The following is a 17,938-nucleotide window of genomic DNA, read 5'->3' on the forward strand; positions in this document are numbered from 1 at the left end:
AAAAACAATCCAAGTCTGTCCAGCCTCTCTCTCTAGCTAATAATCCCTAATCCAGGCATCGTTGTGATAAACCTCACCAGCGCCCTTTCTAAAGCCTCTACATCTTTCCTGTAAAGTGGTGACCGAACTGCATGTAATACACCTAATGCGGCCCAACCAATGTCCTATAAAACTGCATCATACTCGATGCTTCAACCAATGAAGGCAAGTATACCATATGCCTTTATCACTCTATCTAGTTGTGTTTCAGGTATTGTGGACTTGGACACTGACTCCTATGTACATCAAAGCTATTAAGGATCATGCCATTAATTGTAACTTGCATTCAACCTCCCAAAGTGTAACCCTCACACTTGTTCAGATTAAACTCCGTCTACCATTTCTACGCCCATTTCTGCAGCTGATCTGTATACCGCTGTATACTTTGACAGCCTTTCCCGTAGTTTGTGACCCCAGCATTCCCATTTTAATAAACTCTAAACTGATCCTTTCGATGCATTTTTAATAATAATTTAATTTCTAACGCCATGTTCAAATCCATTTGCAGACATGGCAATAAATTGACAACTAATTATACTGAAAATAAAGGTACAATTGTGCACTTGGTGATTAATCTTTCTCGCTGTCCTTTTCAAAGGATAGTCCATGTTGCCTTTTGCTATACTGATGCCCAGTATCATTATTAACTACATTGATTTTGATTCCACCTAATTTAGATTTTTTTAAATCCAGATATAGCCTATAAGTGTGGTACAATGTCAAATTCAGTAGCAATGTAGGGCCAGATTACTTTACTTTACTTTGCCACAATAACCACTTCCCATTGCAGTCTTGGTCAAATGTGTCGAGAGCTGGAGTTATTGGACGCTGAGCATTCTTGATGTTTAGCCACTTTTATTATCGTTTAATAATGTTTTTTATAGCTTTTCTTAAAACAATTGTTGCAGTAAACCTAAAATTATAATGTACTAATTGCCATTAATCCAAATATATTTTACATCCTAATTTTTGAAAGTAATTAATATTCATAGCATACAATGAAAGTAAATTGTTATTTGTTTTTTGATCCAATTTCCACATTAGTGGTGCGTAGTGCAAGAAGACTAAGCAAATCTTTGAATCCTTTCCGAGGTCTTCTATGCCTCTCAAAGATTTAATAGTTGATTTATTTATAACTGTTTGAAACATGGTAACTAGAAACCATCAGCACTATTTTATAGAGAGTTTTCAATCATGTCTGATACATAACTTTGTTGTGGAAAAGATAAAGGCGATCATAAAGGTCTGACTATGCCCTATTTTGACAACTGAAGAACAAATCTATTGAAAGCGATGAGGCATTATAATTTGAAAGATTGTTTGATCTTCATTTTTAGGAGCTTCAACATGAAAACATCGTTGCACTTTATGATGTTCAGGTAAGATAATCTATTTTTATTTTTACTCATTAATTCAAAGTGAAATTATTATAACTATTAGTGCCAGAGCTGGCTAAATATGAAAATTCTTAATCTGAGAATGCCTAAGAACTATGAGCATGAGTTAAATTGATATTACTACTGGGAATTTCTGTACTATAAAGTATTAAAAAAATTATAGAAGAAATTAATCTCCTTCAGTTTTTATCTGCAAGATGTGTTTTCTTTAAAATCAGGACTCCAATCTTAATTGGTTTTGTTTATTATTGTCTCATGTACCACGAAACGTTGAAAACGTTTGTTTGTGGCTATCTAGGCAATCATATCATACACGAGTACAATCATATCATTTGACAAGTGAATATAACAGGTAGTGCAAAAAAAGAGGGGAAACAGTGCAGAATATACTGTTACAGCTACAAAGAAATTGCAGATTTTTAAAAAAAGTGCAAGGGCCATTTCGAGGTAGATTGGATATCAAGAATAATAATCCTCAGCATATGAGAAGTCCGTTCCAGAGTCCGAAAACAGAAATGAAAAATGGGTGTGTTCTGTTAACAAGGTTATGTCAATGTTTTATGAGCAGTTCATGGTTTAAAGATAATGTCAGGTGCTCAGTTATAAAAATTTGCATGGAATTATTGTCTAATTGTGTTTTGTCCAATGTTACCATTAATCATTGACTTGGATTATATCATTTAGCTCCAGTTATAAACCATTTCTTGTACTTAAATATATTTCTTGTAAATTGCACTACCTGAAAGAAATCCTTAGAGAAGCAAAGCATATGTCTTCCTAAAGAAGTGGCCATCAGCAAGCTGAACGCAACAAACCTCAATGACAAGAGTGGAACATGGAGAGCAACAGGGAATATTTATTAGGTGAACAGTGGGCAATTCGAAAAAACTGAAAGTGGAATCTAATCTAAACAGTCTTTCCCATATGCAGCAGTGCTTTGAGACTTGCAATCCTGCAAAAGGGAGTTGTCAAATTTATGAATAGATTTGGGTTGCTAAGACTTTGTCAGTGGCCAAGAACTGCTGATATCAGCTGGTTGCTGGATGGATTTTTTCATAGCATCTGTTAAAAGGCAGAGATGTTTACAAATGATCCAGAACATTACCTGCTGTTGTGTGGTTACACAAAGTACGAAATGAACTGCTGAGGTCCCTTGTCCTGACAGCAGGCAATGGTAGTCAGGATCTAAGGGAAATGAGTAATGTGTGATTATTACATGTCTTGCTTGTTAGAAGTAATATTTTGAGGATATTAGGAGATAAAATTGGAAAATAAATTTTCGTTTTTATTTCTTCCCTCTTGTTTCTTCAGGTCATTGTTAAAATAAATTGCAGTATGTGTTACATTTTTAAAAAATCATACTTAATGATGGAACAAAAACTGCTTTAATAGTTTTTCCTTGTTACTTCCCCAGCCAGAATACCAGGAATTGGTCAAACAACGCGAGTAAGAAAGGCACAAAAAGCTGGAGTAACTCAGCGGGACAGGCAGCATCTCTGGAGAGAAGGAATGGATGATGTATCGGGTCCCACTGAGTTACTCCAGCATTTTGTGTCTATCTTTGGTTTAAACCAACATCAAGAGAAAGTTAAATTTAGCTCTTGGGGCAAAGGGAATCAAGGGATATGGGGAAAAAGCCGGAGCGGGTATTGATTTTGGATGAACAGTCATGATTTTGGATGATCGCTGGTTCGAAGGGCCTAATGGCCTATTCTTGCACCTATTTTCTATCACTCTATCATGTGTATTTCATGCTGAACGATTACAAAATGATATGGCATCTTTGTTTCTTTTAACCCCAAGAGGTTCTTGTTGAGGAATGTAATTTACACAATGCTATGTTAAATTGTAAATAATGAATACTGAGGAATTATTCTAAAGTTTCAACTTGAGTAAATCTTGGTGAGACCAGACTCTCAAGAAGTTTGAAAATACACAGGAGCTGACTCGCATCTTTCTTTCTGTCAAGGAACCTTTTTGATTCTATTTGACGTATAATGGGCATGTAACACATCTCTTGGGCAAACAGAAAATTGAAGCATTGTTGTAAATGTTTAGTTGCAAGCCTGTTCCTTTAAAGACATCGCTCTTGTACTCCCTGTCAAGTAATAGTTTGAATGGATCTCAAGATCAATTAAGGGCTATTGTTTGGAAGTAGCAGCTATTTGAGTCCTTGGTTTATCATAACTTTTCTGTTATCTGAAGTTCAGACAGATGCTAAATCTAATTTATTTCTCAATTGGTATCACAAGCTCCTAAATTAGTATTTCTCCTCTGTATTTACCGAGGAGAAAGACAGTAGGATGGAGGAAATTGGAGCAGTCACTGGAAGTGTCTTGAGAGCAGTCAGGGTTACCATTGAAGAAGTACTGAAGCTACTGTTGTGTTTGAAGGTAGACAAATCTCCAGGGCCTGATCAGATATATGCAAGGACATTGCGGGGAAACTAGAGAGGAAATTGCGGGAGCCCTGGTTGAAATTGACGTGTCGTCCTGAAATACAGGAGAGGTGCCGGAAGACTGGAGGGTGGCAAATGTTGTGCCTCTTTTCAAGAAGGGCTGCAAGAAAAATGCTGGGAACTATAGGCCGGTGAGCTTAACATCTGTAGTTGGTAAGTTACTGGAGAGTATTCTGAAGGATAGGTTATACAGGTATTTGGATGGGCAAGGGCTGATTAGGGATAGTCAGCATGATTTTGTACGTGGGAGGTCGTGTCTCACAAATCTGATTGATTTTAGTTTTTTGAAGACGTGACCAAAAAGGTTGATGAGGGCAGAGCTGTAGATGTTGTGTACATGCAGACCTCCCAACCCTTCCGAATTTGGCGGAAAGTTTCCGCTCTCTTATTTCATTTCCTCCATTCCGATTTTGCCTCACATTTTTCCGCAAAGGACATGCCTCGCCACTGGCCCGGCCTCGCCGCTGGTCTCGCCGCTCATCTGGCCTCGTCTCTCGACGTTCGCCTGGCCTGGCCTCGCTGCGGAGCGTGAGGCCCGTTGATGTTGAGAGTGGATGGGGGAGGGGTTTAAGGTGCGGGGGAGGGGGAGCAGTGGAGTGGGAGGACGGAGTAGGGGTCTGGGGGGTGGAGGAAGGGAGGGGGGGAGGGGGGTGGGGAAGTGGATTTGGGGAAAAGGGAGGGAGTAGGAGGGATGGTTGAGGGGGACATGGACTGTTGTGAATTGCTATTGAAGACCACTGGAGCAAGTATGTCTTCAATTAAATTAGGTATGTGCAATTTTTTAAATGAAACTCTTTCTTCATAACTTAGTCATACATTTTATGACCATTGTTCTTTTATTCAATACCAAGAGAATTGGGATGTGTAAGGAAAAAGCAAAATAGAAAAAACAAAACAAAAGTTAAAAGTATTTCTGTTCAATAACCTTTCTATAATAGTAGAATATACTCATGATAGGCCTGACATTGTACATGTAGTCCAAGAACTACAGACTGTTGGAAATAATAGTCGTTTTTCACACGTGAATGTAGCGCAATGCGTACGAGCATTTGGCGTGCATACTTTTTTTGCTGAAAAGTTGCATTACGTGCCATATTATGAATTTTGATGTAAAATTATGAATTTCTTCCATCCCCTTGCGGGTCGGTCGGGGACGAGCTGTCTGTCCGTGGGCGTGGGCGTGGGCGTGGGGAAGAGAGTGGAAGTTTTGTTGCCTCCATCACAGTGAGAGGGTGTTTGGAGTCACTGTGATGGACGTTTGTGTTGGGGTCATGTGTCTTGTGTTCTTTTTTGTGTGTGACTGCTATGTAGTTTCGTTCGGTACCTTGGTACCGAATGACAAATAAAGCTCTGTTGAACTGTTGAACATCAAAATTCTGAATTTGTAAACTCATGTTGAAAGGCTGGAGCGATTGTATGTTGAAAGGCTGGAGCGATTGGGCTTGTATACACTGGAATTTAGAAGGATGAGGGGGGATCTTATTGAAACATATAAGATAATTAGGGGATTGGACACATTAGAGGCAGATAACATGTTCCCAATGTTGGGGGAGTCCAGAACAAGGGGCCACAGTTTGAGAATAAGGGGTAGGCCATTTAGAACGGAGATGAGGAAGAACTTTTTCAGTCAGAGGGTGGTGAAGGTGTGGAATTCTCTGCCTCAGAAGGCAGTGGAGGCCAGTTCGTTGGATGCTTTCAAGAGAGAGCTGGATAGAGCTCTTAAGGATAGCGGTGTGAGGGGGTATGGGGAGAAGGAAGGAACGGGGTACTGATTGAGAGTGATCAGCCATGATCGCATTGAATGGCGGTGCTGGCTCGAAGGGCTGAATGGCCTACTCCTGCACCTATTGTCTATTGTCTATTGTCTATAAATGTTGGGAGGTCTGTACATGGACTTCAGTAAGGCGTTCGACAAGGTTCTGCATGGTCAGCTGCTCTGGAAGGTTAAATCGCATGGGATCGAAGGAGAGATAGCTGAATGGATAGCAATTTGGCTCCATGGAAGGAAGCAGTGATGGTGGAAGGTTGCTTCTCAGATTGGAGACCTGTGACTAGTGATGTGCCTCAGAGTTTGGTGCTAGGCCCGTTACTGTTTGTCATCTACATCAATGGTTTGGATGAGAACATACAGGACAAAATTAGCAAGTTTGCTGATGATACAAAAGTTAGTGGTTTTGCAGTAGGATCTAGATCGATTGGCCAGCTGGGTGGAGGAATGGTTGATGGAATTTAATACAGAGAAGTGTGAGGTGTTGCATTTTGGGACATCGAACAAGGGCAGGATCTACACTGTAAATGGTAGGCCCCTGGGTGGTGTTGTAGAGCAGAGGGATCTAGGAGTACAGGTGCATGGTTCCATGAAGGTCGAGTCGCAGGTAAATTAGGTGGTCAAAAAGGCTTTTGTCACTTTGGCCTTCATTAGTCAGAGTGTAGAGTATGGAAGTTAGGAGATCATGTTGCAGTTGTATAAGATGTTGGTGAGACCGCATTTAGAATATTGTGTTCATTTCTGGGCACCATGTTATAGGAAAGATATTGTCAAGCTTAAAAGGGTTCAGAAAAGATTCACGAGGATGTTGCCAGGACTAGAGGGTGTGAGCTATAGGGAGAGGTTGAGTAGGCTGGCGCTCTATTCCATGGAGTGCAGGAGGATGAGGGAAGATTTTATAGAGCTATACAACATCATGAGAGGAATAGATCGGGTCTTTTGCCCAGAGTAGGGGAATCGAGGACCAGAGGACATAGGTTCGAGGTGAAGGGGAAAAGATTTAATAGGAATCCGAGGGGTAACTTTTTCACAAAGGTTGGTGGGTGTATGGAACAAGCTGCCAGAGGAGGTAGTTGAGGCTGGAACTATCCCATCGTTTAAGAAATAGACAGGTACATGGATAGGACAGGTGTGGAGGGATATGGACCAAGTGCAGGCAAATGGGACTAGTGTAGCTGGGACATTGTTGGCTGGTGTGGGCAAGTTGGACTGAAAGGCCTGTTTCCACAGTGTATCACTCTGACTCTGTGGTATAATTTTTGTTTGTCTTTTTATGTGTAGATCAAGTAGGACTCTTAATAATTTTCCAAAATTCTTTTCGCCTATGTTGCAACACTTGGCTTGTGTATTTACTATTCAGATGCTATTTAACTGCATAGTATAAATCAAAAGTGAGTTTAAAATAGTTGTTATTTATTCCAGTTGATGAAATTCATCATATCATCATATCATCATATCATATATACAGCCGGAAACAGGCCTTTTCGGCCCTCCAAGTCCGTGCCGCCCAGTGATCCCCGTACATTAACACTATCCTACACCCACTAGGGACAATTTTTTTACATTTACCCAGCCAATTAACCTACATACCTGTACGTCTTTGGAGTGTGGGAGGAAACCGAAGATCTCGGAGAAAACCCACGCAGGTCACGGGGAGAACGTACAAACTCCTTACAGTGCAGCACCCGTAGTCAGGATCGAACCTGAGTCTCCGGCGCTGCATTCGCTGTAAAGCAGCAACTCTACCACTGCGCTACCGTGCCGCCCATGGTATGGATATTTAACATTATAGATAACAGTAAGATTTTTGTGGCTGTTGGAGTGCTGTATTGATGTTTATGCTGTTGAACTTTGGTGTTTTTCAAACGCAGTGCCATATCTAATGTATGTGAATTTGTTCAGCTACAAGCTCACATATCAAGTATTCAGAGTAGGTTTTTAAAGTTTCTTTGTGCATTGGGTCTTTGGTTTCTTTGTGCTGTTTTACTACTTTTACCAGTTTTTTTAATTAATCGATGCCATTGGTGGCGTGAAAAATTACAATTAAAGTTAAAGGAATTTTGTTTCCAGCGCTTCTGACCAATGCTAACCATTTTGTATTGATGTGGCTTTCATCCTGAAAGATGAACTATCCAGTTTATATAAAAGGACAAATATATTTTAACTTACTTAAAGAACTCACTTAACCCATGTGTGTGAATTTTTGAAATGGAAATAAATTACTGGAGAACCTCAAGCTGGCCAGTGTCTCTGCAGAAACTGGCTAGGAGCATGATTTATTGCTAGTGCTTGTCTATCTACTGGTTGTTGATTTACTTGGTAAGTGTGATCTTACCTCTCACCTGAGCCTGTGAGTGATAATGAAAAGGCGGGGTGTGACAACTGAATAAATATCAATAAAGTAGTTGAAAACCTTTTCAATCAGCTTGGCTTCATTCCCTGACTAAGCCTGTTAACACCGTCTCTGACTTTCAGAAATGTACAAAACAATCAAAAAGCAACAGTCAAAACATAATATTAACAATTTAAAAAATACAAAATGTCAATAGTTAACTCTCTAAAAGCATTTAACTACATTTATAATAAAAAATAAATTGCCCCAATACTGGCATCCCTGCTCTTGTTTATCTCTATCCAAATAAATTGATGCTGCTCCCATGCCAAGTTAGGCCTGTGTCAATTCAAGGGCAGATTTCCTAGAATAGCTGTTGGGGAATTGTGGCAGGTTTGGCATCTGCTCCTGGAATCCATCAGGTATTAGGAATATTGCCAACAAAGTGTAACCAGCAAGTTCAGGAATTTAACATTTGTGGCATCATCTGAACTTAAAGTAACTTGTGTGGAGAATTGAGTGCATTTTCTTTCAGAACGATTTTTTTAGATTTGGAGATACAGCGCGGAAACAGGCCCTTCGGCCCACCAAGTCCGTGCCGTCCAGCGATCCCCGCACATTAACGCTACCCTACACACACTAGGGACAATTTTTACATTTACCCAGTCAATTAACCTACATATCTGTACGTCTTTGGAGTGTGGGAGGAAACCGAAGATCTCGGAGAAAACCCACGCAGGTCCCGGGGAGAACGTACTGACGGCGCCCGTAGTCAGGATCGAACCCGAGTCTCCGGCGCTGCATTCGCTGTAAGGCAGCAACTCTACCGCTGCGCCACCGTGCGGCTCTCATTGGCATTTCCTCATAGAATCTGGACCATTCAACTTGCAAAAGCAAAGATCGGAGATCTGTAACTTTTAATTAGTCTGTTTTCATTGCTGTACATGCTGCTGGAGGGGGTCGCCAACATTTTCTGTATTTTCGCTTCCAGCATCAGCAATGTTAGCAATTGTCCACGGTCTTTTATCGGCTTTTGGAACACATTTATATAGCTGTTATTCGCATTTCGTTGTGCTTGTAGACAACCAAGGAAGATATTTTTAATAGCTGAGTGTTTAATAACCAAAATGAACAAAATTTTTGCAAAAACTGAAATAACACCTTCATAGTGAAGAATAATTAATTTTTGATTAATTGAGTAATGCCCCATTTAAACTTGTGTTTCTCTAGTATAAACCTTTGCAGTTTCTCATAATGATTTTGGTATCTTATTGAGATAGTAATATTTGTTCTTGCTACTTTTCAATGCTCAGGTTAATTTCTCATGGTATAGTCAAAAAGATTGTACATAGTATTTTAATGTGAACAGATAGTACAGTCCATGAACTCAAAATCAATTCATTATCAGCACACTGTTCATCTCTCTGTCATTCATATCAGTTAATTTCTGCTGGCGTACTCTGTACTAATTGCTTCATTGATCTATTGTCCCATGTCCTCAATCCATCTCTTTGTTTTGTACCATCAAATCTTACGAGTCAGCTTATTATTATCACCAGTTATTACCCAGTCTCCTGGTGTTTGTATTTATCCAAAGTGTTTGTGACATTTTCATCCCAGCTCAACAAAAGCAAGAATTTCAATACTAAGCCCTGGTTAGCCCTGCTTTTGATCTTTTTGCAGCATGAAAATATTTCAGATATGGTTGTGCTCTGTTTTAAACCAATGTCCTATATATGTTCGAAGATAGACACAAAATGCTGGAGTGTCTCAGCTGGACAGGCAGCATTTCTGAAGAGAAGAATTGGGTGACGTTTCGGGTCGAGACCAGTGTTCAGAAGGGTCGAGACCCGAAATGTCACTGAGTTGCTCCAGCAATTTGTGGCTACCTTCAGTTTAAACCAGCATCTGCAGTTCCTTCCTATTTATGTTCCATGTCCTACGCATTGCTAGTTTTTTGTGGCCTGTTTCGTAATCACTGATGTGGAACTTTGTCAGGAACTTTGTAAATCCAAGCACATTACAGTAAATTGTTGCTGAATATATTAAAAAAACTGCAGATACTGGAAATCTAAAATAAGAAAACATAATGCTGGAAATACTCAAGGCAGGCTGCATCTGTGGGAAGAAAGTCAACATTTTGGGTCAGGGATCCTTTGTCAGAACATGTAGCTTATTGCTGTTGTGACACACAAGTAATAATTCAAGAAAGCTTCCAGTCAATAAATCAACGTCATTGCTTTTGCAATTGTTAACTTATTTTTCCCTTGAACTGTTGAACTATATTGTTCATAATATGCTTCTCAACTCCCTTTTTTCAAGTTATACAAATGTACTCGGATAGGAATTGTAAAGTGGAGTTTAGCCGCTGGATACCTTGTCACTCATCTGGAACTCTTGACCCAATATATAACTTGTGAAATTTGAATTTGCTTTAACATAGAGGGCATTTTATTTAGTAATACTGAAATAACAGAATGTCCTTTCCCAGCTTGTTTAATGTTCTTTTAAACCTAGTTACTTTGGCATCTTTGTAAATTTTGGTCAAATTATAACTTTGCCATTTAAATATTACCACACAATGCTGGAGTAACTCAGCAGGTTAGGCAGCATCTCAGGAGAGAAGGAATGGGCGACGTTCCTTCTCTCCTGAGATGCTGCCTGACCTGCTGAGTTACTCCAGCATTTTGTGAATAAATACCTTCGATTTGTACCAGCATCTGCAGTTATTTTCTTACACTACTTTAAATATTACCAAGATGGTATATATATATATATATATATATATATACACATTTCAGACTGACTTATCTTGTTTCATGTAATTCTCACGCCAGTTATAAAGAATTTTATGTTTGTACATTATGTACTTATGATATATCCAGAAATTTGTATTACTCGTCGGTAGTCTGCCAAACTATCATTGTAATAGAAAGTTGAGTTCAAGTTCTCGAGCACAGAATTGCAGGCTCTGTTATTGTTATGAGGATGCGTTTAATTTCAGTAGAACATTTAACGTTATTCACGCACTCAGTAAGTTAAAAGAATAATCATGATATTTTGAAGGAAAGCCAATAAATTTGTTCTAATACCTTGAGTCAACATTTATCCTTCAAACTCTGTTACTAAAAGTAGATTACTGTGCATGCTTAGTTGTCTTGTTTTGCAACTTACAGCAGTGGCTACATTTTGTAAATACTTCATTAGCTCCAAATTACTCCAGAAAGGTGCAAAATACCTTATTTCACCAATATTTCCTCCACTGATAACCGCAACAGCTTTGCTGGCAGATAGGAGTTGGTCTTCACATCATGTTCGGCAAAGACATTGTAGACATGTTCCTGTGCTGTACGAGAGATGGTAATTTCAGTGACTTAAAGAAAGTAAATCAATTATTACTCTTCTGAACAGTCTTGGAGATCTCGTCCAAATCTGATGTGGAGCAATTCACTTTTATCTTCCAAGCTACGTTAAAATATTTTTGTCACAATTTTGTTTGCTTGGTTCGCTTTCCTCCCACCTCGAGCAGGATTTTGTCAAATATTGAAGGGTCTTTGAGGGGTACATTTAAAATAACACAAGATTATAGAGGAATAAATGTGTTTGGTAACAGTAGCTTATGGCTAATTATCTATTGGCTTGGGATGGTACTTTACAATTTACAATTATGAAGGACTTTGATTATAACATTTCCAAAGCACTTCATAGTGTCATGAATAGATTTTGCAAGGGTTCTGAGAAAGTGGCTGGATAAGAATGGAGATGTGGGTGGAATTGAAGCTGTGGGGAGATTGGAACCCATGGATGAAAGGCTATGTATGAGACTTGGGCCGCTAAAGTTTGGTATGGTGCTTGAGTTGCCTGGAATAGTGAAGATCTGTATGGGCACATATAATGGGAAAGTTGAACCTGTAATTGGATAGGTTACATGAGTTGAGATTTGTGACATAGAATAATAGCCTGCAAAACATTTGAGCAATTGAGTCTGATGGCAACCATGATGTACACACGGGATCACTGTAAGATGAACCGAGGTAAGGACAGAGATGGACGGTGCTGCAAATGTTTTAAATTGCAGTGATTAAGGGAGAGAGTGATAATTTAGTTCAACAACTCTTTGGGATTGTGAATACTCCAATTTCCAATGATACAGTGGTCACTCAATTAATGAGCTTATGGAGGTTTTGCAAGAGGGTGTAAAAAGTTACTGAGAAGGCAAGAGAATGGGATTGAAAGGGAAAAATAGATCAGCCATGATTGAATTATCCTACACCCCCCCCCCCAGTGATGCAAGATGTAAATTTTTATACCAGAATTCAGTTTCCAGATTTAATTTGGTTCCTCGATTTAATTCAGTTGTTCCTGCCTCATCTCACCCCTCCTCTCACAAAACTGAATCAAATAATAAAAATCTGGCTTTAAGCTGGTATTTTTAGTTCCAATGGATTTGGATATTGAAAGCTGTTTTCTTCTATCAAGGCTAATGATGAAATGAAACAACATTTCTGTTATACGAGAATTTTGCCCGAACAGTCTGTGTCCCATAGCGCTGTGACCATAGCACTCTGTTTAAAGCCCATAGCGCTGTGACCATAGCACTATGTTTAAAGCCCATAGCGCTGTGACCGGTAGCGCTATATTTAAAGCCCATAACGCTGTGGCCGACAGCACTCTTGTTTAAACCTTTGCGCGGCAAGTCTGTAGCACTGTGTTACCTTTGCACGACAAGTCTGTCGCGCATTGTGTATTGCTTTACGCGCCAGTCTACGGCCGGTAGTGCTTTCTTTCCGGATGTAGTCCCCTGCCATTGGGTGCAGTTTGAATTTGGGAGCAGCGACCGGTGGTTATTTCAACAGCTAATTTCTGCCTGTGTAAAGGCAGAAGGCATAAGTTAAGCCATAAGGTAGTTCATGTACAAGAGTGGTTCACCGACGGCTGAGTCGCGATCAGTGCTGCAGACGGAGGCAGGGAGATAAAGAGGTGTGCTGCTGTAAAACGGACCCTGCGCACACCAAGACAAGTATTGCTTTTGTCCTCCATCTTGCCAATAAATCTGATTTGTAACTAAACAGATGATTGAGCCTTTTTCTGTTCTACAACTCAGATCCTTGAACCTGTTCCCTTGTAACAATTTCCCAGTCCAAAAGAAATATATTTTCCTGATGAGTGCCAACCGATGTTTGTTTAAAAGCACTCGGTAGGAATATTAATGAGACACTGCAGCAATTAAATCAGAGCGTAGGTTCTCTCTGATATATTACATTTATTATTTTAATTTGATTCTCAATAGATAAACATTGAGTCCCCCCATTTCAGGGCACCATAATGTTTGGGACACAACAATGTCATGTAAATGAAAGTAGTCATGTTTAGTATTTTGTTGCATATCTTTTGCATGCAATGACTGCTTGAAGTCTGTGATTCATGGACATCACCATTTGCTGGGTGTCTTCTCTGGTGATGCTCTGTCAGGCCTGTATTGCAGCCATCTTTAGCTTGTTTTCGGGGCTAGTCCCCTTCAGTTTTTTCATCATATAAAAGGCATGCTCAATTGGGTTCAGATCGGGTGATTGACTTGGCCACTCAATAATTAACCATTTTTTAGCTTTGAAAAACTCCTTTGTTGCTTTAGCAGTATGTTTGGGATCATTGTCTTGCTGTAGAATGAACTACTGGCCATTAAGATTTGAGGCATTTGTTTGACCTTGAGCAGATAGGATGTGTCTATCCACTTCCGAATTCATAATACTACTACCATCAGCAGTTGTATCATCAATGAAGATAAGTGAGCCAGTACCTTCAGCAGCCATACATGCCCAGGCCATAACACCCCCACCACCGTATTTCACAGATGAGGTGGTATGCTTTGGATCTTGGGCGGTTCCTTCTCTCCTCCATACTTTGCACTTGCCGTCACTTTGATATAAGTTAATCTCCGTCTCATCTGTCCACAAGACCCTTTTCCAGAACTGTGGTTGCTCTTTTAAGTACTTCTTGGCAAACTGTGACCTGGCCATCCTATTTTTGCAGCTAACCAGTGGTTTGCATCTTGCAGTATAGCCTCTGTATTTCTGTTCATGAAGTCTTCTTTGGGCAGTGGTCATTGACAAATCCACACCTGACTCGTGAAGAGTGTTTCTGATCTGTCGGACAGGTGTTTGGGAATTCTTGGTTCTTGGTCCTCCAAAATATTCCAATTTGAGATTTGGAATTTAAACTGGAGGTTTTTCTGTGATCAGTTGCGGAGGTCTTCCTTGGCCTGCCAGTCCCTTTGCGGTTAATAAGCTCACCAGTGCACTCTTTCTTCTTAATGATGTTCCAAACAGTTGATTTTGGTAAGCCTAAGGTTTGGCTGATGTCTCTAACAGATCTATTCTTGTTTCTCAGTCTGATAATGGCTTATTTGACTTTCATTGGCACAACTTTGGTCCCCATGTTAATAAACAGCAATAAAAGTTTCCAAAGGTAATGGAAATACTGGAGGAAAGACTAGGTGCCGAGAGCTCTTATACCTGCATTAAGGAGGCAATTGGATGCACCTGAGCAATTACAAACACCTGTGAAGCCATGTCCCAAACATTATGGTGCCCTGAAATGGGGGACTGTGTATAAACACAGCTGTAATTTCTACATGGTGAAACCATAATGTATAAAAATGGCCTTTAATAAAATCTGACAATGTGCACTTTAACCACATGTGATTTTATTTCCATTCCAAATCTCAAATTGTGAAGTACAGAGGCAAATAAATAAATGATGGGTCTTCATCCCAAACATTATGGAGGCACTGTATTAACAGTAGCCATTTAACCTGCCAGCACAGGTTTAAGATGTGGGAGGAAACCGGAGTATCAGGTCGTTCAGGGAGAATGTGCAAACTCCACATTGACAGCACCCAAATTCAGGATTGAACTACATGAAAGTCCATGTAGCATTTGAGGCATTGCTCATTCGTTTTCCTTGGGTTGCTCACCTGCCTTGTTACTTCTGACCTGCATCTTCAAGCTTGCAATAATATTTTCCAATCTTATTTTATTCATAAAATGGTTTTGCTGAATTAAGCTGGAGAATCTTGCATTTTGCAAAACAAATCAATCAAAAGTGACAAATTTAGAAAACTTAAGGGCCTGTCCCACTTAGGCGATTTGTTTGGCGACTGTCAAAGTCGTAGCAGATCGCCAAAATTTTCTTTTACCCGACGACAATGACCACGACAATGCCGAGTCAGGTCGAGATTACACCGTCTTCTGAAACATCGTGAAAATTCCCACGTTGTCAGTGCTTCTTCGGCGTCCTGATTTTCGCTGAAATCACTGACAAGTCGGTAAGTTCTTGAGAGTTTTGAACTATAACACCTTGTATGGGTTACTTAAAACCCAAGCTTCACTGTAACAAGGAATAAACTGGATTTACTTCCAGTTTACTAATAGCTGTATTAAAAATAATAATTTAAAAAGTGGTTAAGTGGATTTTTGTGAAAAATGTGTGGGCATTCTTTGAAAATGTAAGGGAGATGCATACCTGGTTTCTGGGTTGCATATCTGGGTTTGGAGCCCACTTTAAATGTAATGGCTGATGGCCATAAACATCGCGAAAACTCCCACACTGTCAATGCTTCTCCGGCGCCCTAATTTTCGCTGAAATCACTGACAAGTCGGCAGTCGCCTTAAAATCGCCTAAGTGGGACAGGCCCTTAAGGCTCTAGCTCTGCTGGATGAAAAATTTAGCTGACACAAGCGTATAAATATTTTGCTGACATTGTAATAGTCACTTGCAAAGGTGTGCATTTATTTTTCTCCCATCAATAAAGCTGTTCTTCCTCTTTAAAAATGAATTCCTTTATACATAGAAACTAGTCTAAAAATGGGCAGATATAATTTTAGATCAACTGATTCTCACCAGGCCAATCAGTGGTATTTTGCATATTCAATTGTATTTAGTCCTGTGTCCTATCTAATTAGATAGGAATCATAAGCTTCCTCTGATGGAAACCGTGAACCCGTGCTTTGCTCTAGTCTTGCGGTGCAACGCCATAATACTTAAGAAATTGAGTGTAATTGACAGAGTTAACCTTTGCATTCAGAAAATAACTTGCTGGAAAATTATCATCCATCCCTCTCAAGGTTACAAAGCTCATTAAGAGCAGGTATTTGTTGCAAACTCTATATTGCTTAGTAATTATAATGTCCCTGAAAATGAGTAAATGCATCACCTGTGTCTTGTTTCATCCATTCTTCTTTTCTCTTTGCAATGCTCTGCACATTTAAGCATGGAGGAAGCCAATGCTTTTATAATTATAGAACAAGCCATAAAAATTGAGCCACCGGCTCGTATCTAACAGACTCGTTTAGCTTGGAACATTACTCAAGATAAACTTCTTCAGCCCATTGACTACTTATGACTCCATATTGTATGAGATCAGTGTATTTCAAATTGAACTTTGGAAATATAATTTTTCTACATTTGTTCTCCTACATTAGCTTGGACCTCAATCCCAATGTTGATGAGAGTCTTGCCAGGTTGCTGGCAATCAACTTGTCCAAGGGTAATTGTATGACATTGTTCTAATGTCCTTCTTGTTTGACTTTGCAAATATGTTTAGTTATCTGGAAAAGTGCAGTTGATAAATGTTACATCGCACATGAAAACCTTGAATGGGTGAAACAGATGATCCATTGGGATAATTCTTCAGCTTACTTAAGCACAAAGTAGATGGTCCAGAAGGCATTACAATCAGTCTAATCGAGAAAGCAAAAAAATAATGGATTATATATTCTTGTTCGTAATTTACAGTTACTTGGCAGCTGATATGAGAGTTTTTGGCAGATATTTGGGTGCTGGTAGAAATAGCTCAGAGTGTCTTAAGAAAAATACAAAAGTACTTTGTTTCCCCATTATGGCACATATTATTGTTTCTCAAAAAATACAATCTGTGCATTTGGCACAGTTATCAAGGTTTTTTAATTGTGCTTTCAATTCCTTTTGTCAGTCTGGTAATATCTATAACATTAGAATTGGAAGATCAAAGAATTGACTCACAAAAGAGGTATTTGGAGAACATTGCATGTTAAGGCAGAGAAGTCAAAATATAACTTTGAAAGTGACTAGTAAGTTTAACCAAGGAAGCCAAAAGTAGGTCCCGTTCTCCCATAATACAGGAGGCCATTCGGTCTGTCGAGTCCTTGCCAACTTCTCTGCAATTCAGTCAATATTTTCACCCCACTTATTTCCCCGTAATCCATTCTTTTCAATTGCCCATTATCTCCACCTTGATTTTCCTACCTACTCTAGGGATAGTTTACTCTAGGGATACCTATTAACCTACCAACCCATAAATCTTGGTGATGTGGACAGAAACTGGAGCATCTGGAGCAAGCCCACATGGTCATAGGAAGTGCAGTCTCCACAGTGAGAACCTTTAAAGCCTGGGTTGAACCTTGATATAGATGCAAGACACCAACTCTACCTGCTGCACCACTGTGTTGCCTACATAGAGGATGGGTATCGTGGCATGCTTGCTTGGAACAGGGCGTGATGTTAGCAACTACGTTTTGAATAGGTTGGATGATGGAAGATCAACCAGGTGAAGATTGGGATAAATACACACTTTCAACAGCTGGGTACAAGCTACTGTGCATGTGGAAGATAACATTTTTGAAAATTAGTGCATTGAATGTTTGACCGCTGTTAATCAATGCATTGGCTTTCCGAATTCAGTGCTTGACAAGGATGCATTTTTTTATGGCAGCTTTGTGAAAACCTTGTTTACTCCTTGAAATATTAGATCTCTGCTTCCACGAAGATATTTGGGTAAAGAATGTCAGAATATTTAATCTCCTGCCAGAAAGGGATGGCAGTGTATGATGTGTTCGGATGGTGTGTAAATTAGATTAGTATTGATGTTACTTCTTTATTTTCTTCCTCCATTAGTGGTCAAGATTGCT

The 17,938-nt window shown here is 39.6% G+C and overlaps 1 protein-coding gene across 5 annotated transcripts in view; it reads left to right on the forward strand.

Moving 5' to 3' along the window:
* The window catches only part of ulk2 (unc-51 like autophagy activating kinase 2), a 111,346-nt gene that overhangs the window by 12,247 nt on the left and 81,161 nt on the right, over positions 1-17,938 (forward strand). For all 5 annotated transcript variants that reach the window (XM_078422410.1, XM_078422409.1, XM_078422411.1 and 2 more), the window contains one exon: positions 1,377-1,418. In XM_078422410.1, coding sequence (XP_078278536.1) covers positions 1,377-1,418 — 42 coding nt within the window. The remainder of the gene's footprint in view (positions 1-1,376; positions 1,419-17,938) is intronic.

This window comes from Rhinoraja longicauda, chromosome 26 (genome assembly GCF_053455715.1).
Source record: "Rhinoraja longicauda isolate Sanriku21f chromosome 26, sRhiLon1.1, whole genome shotgun sequence".
Taxonomy (NCBI): Eukaryota; Metazoa; Chordata; class Chondrichthyes; order Rajiformes; family Arhynchobatidae; genus Rhinoraja; species Rhinoraja longicauda.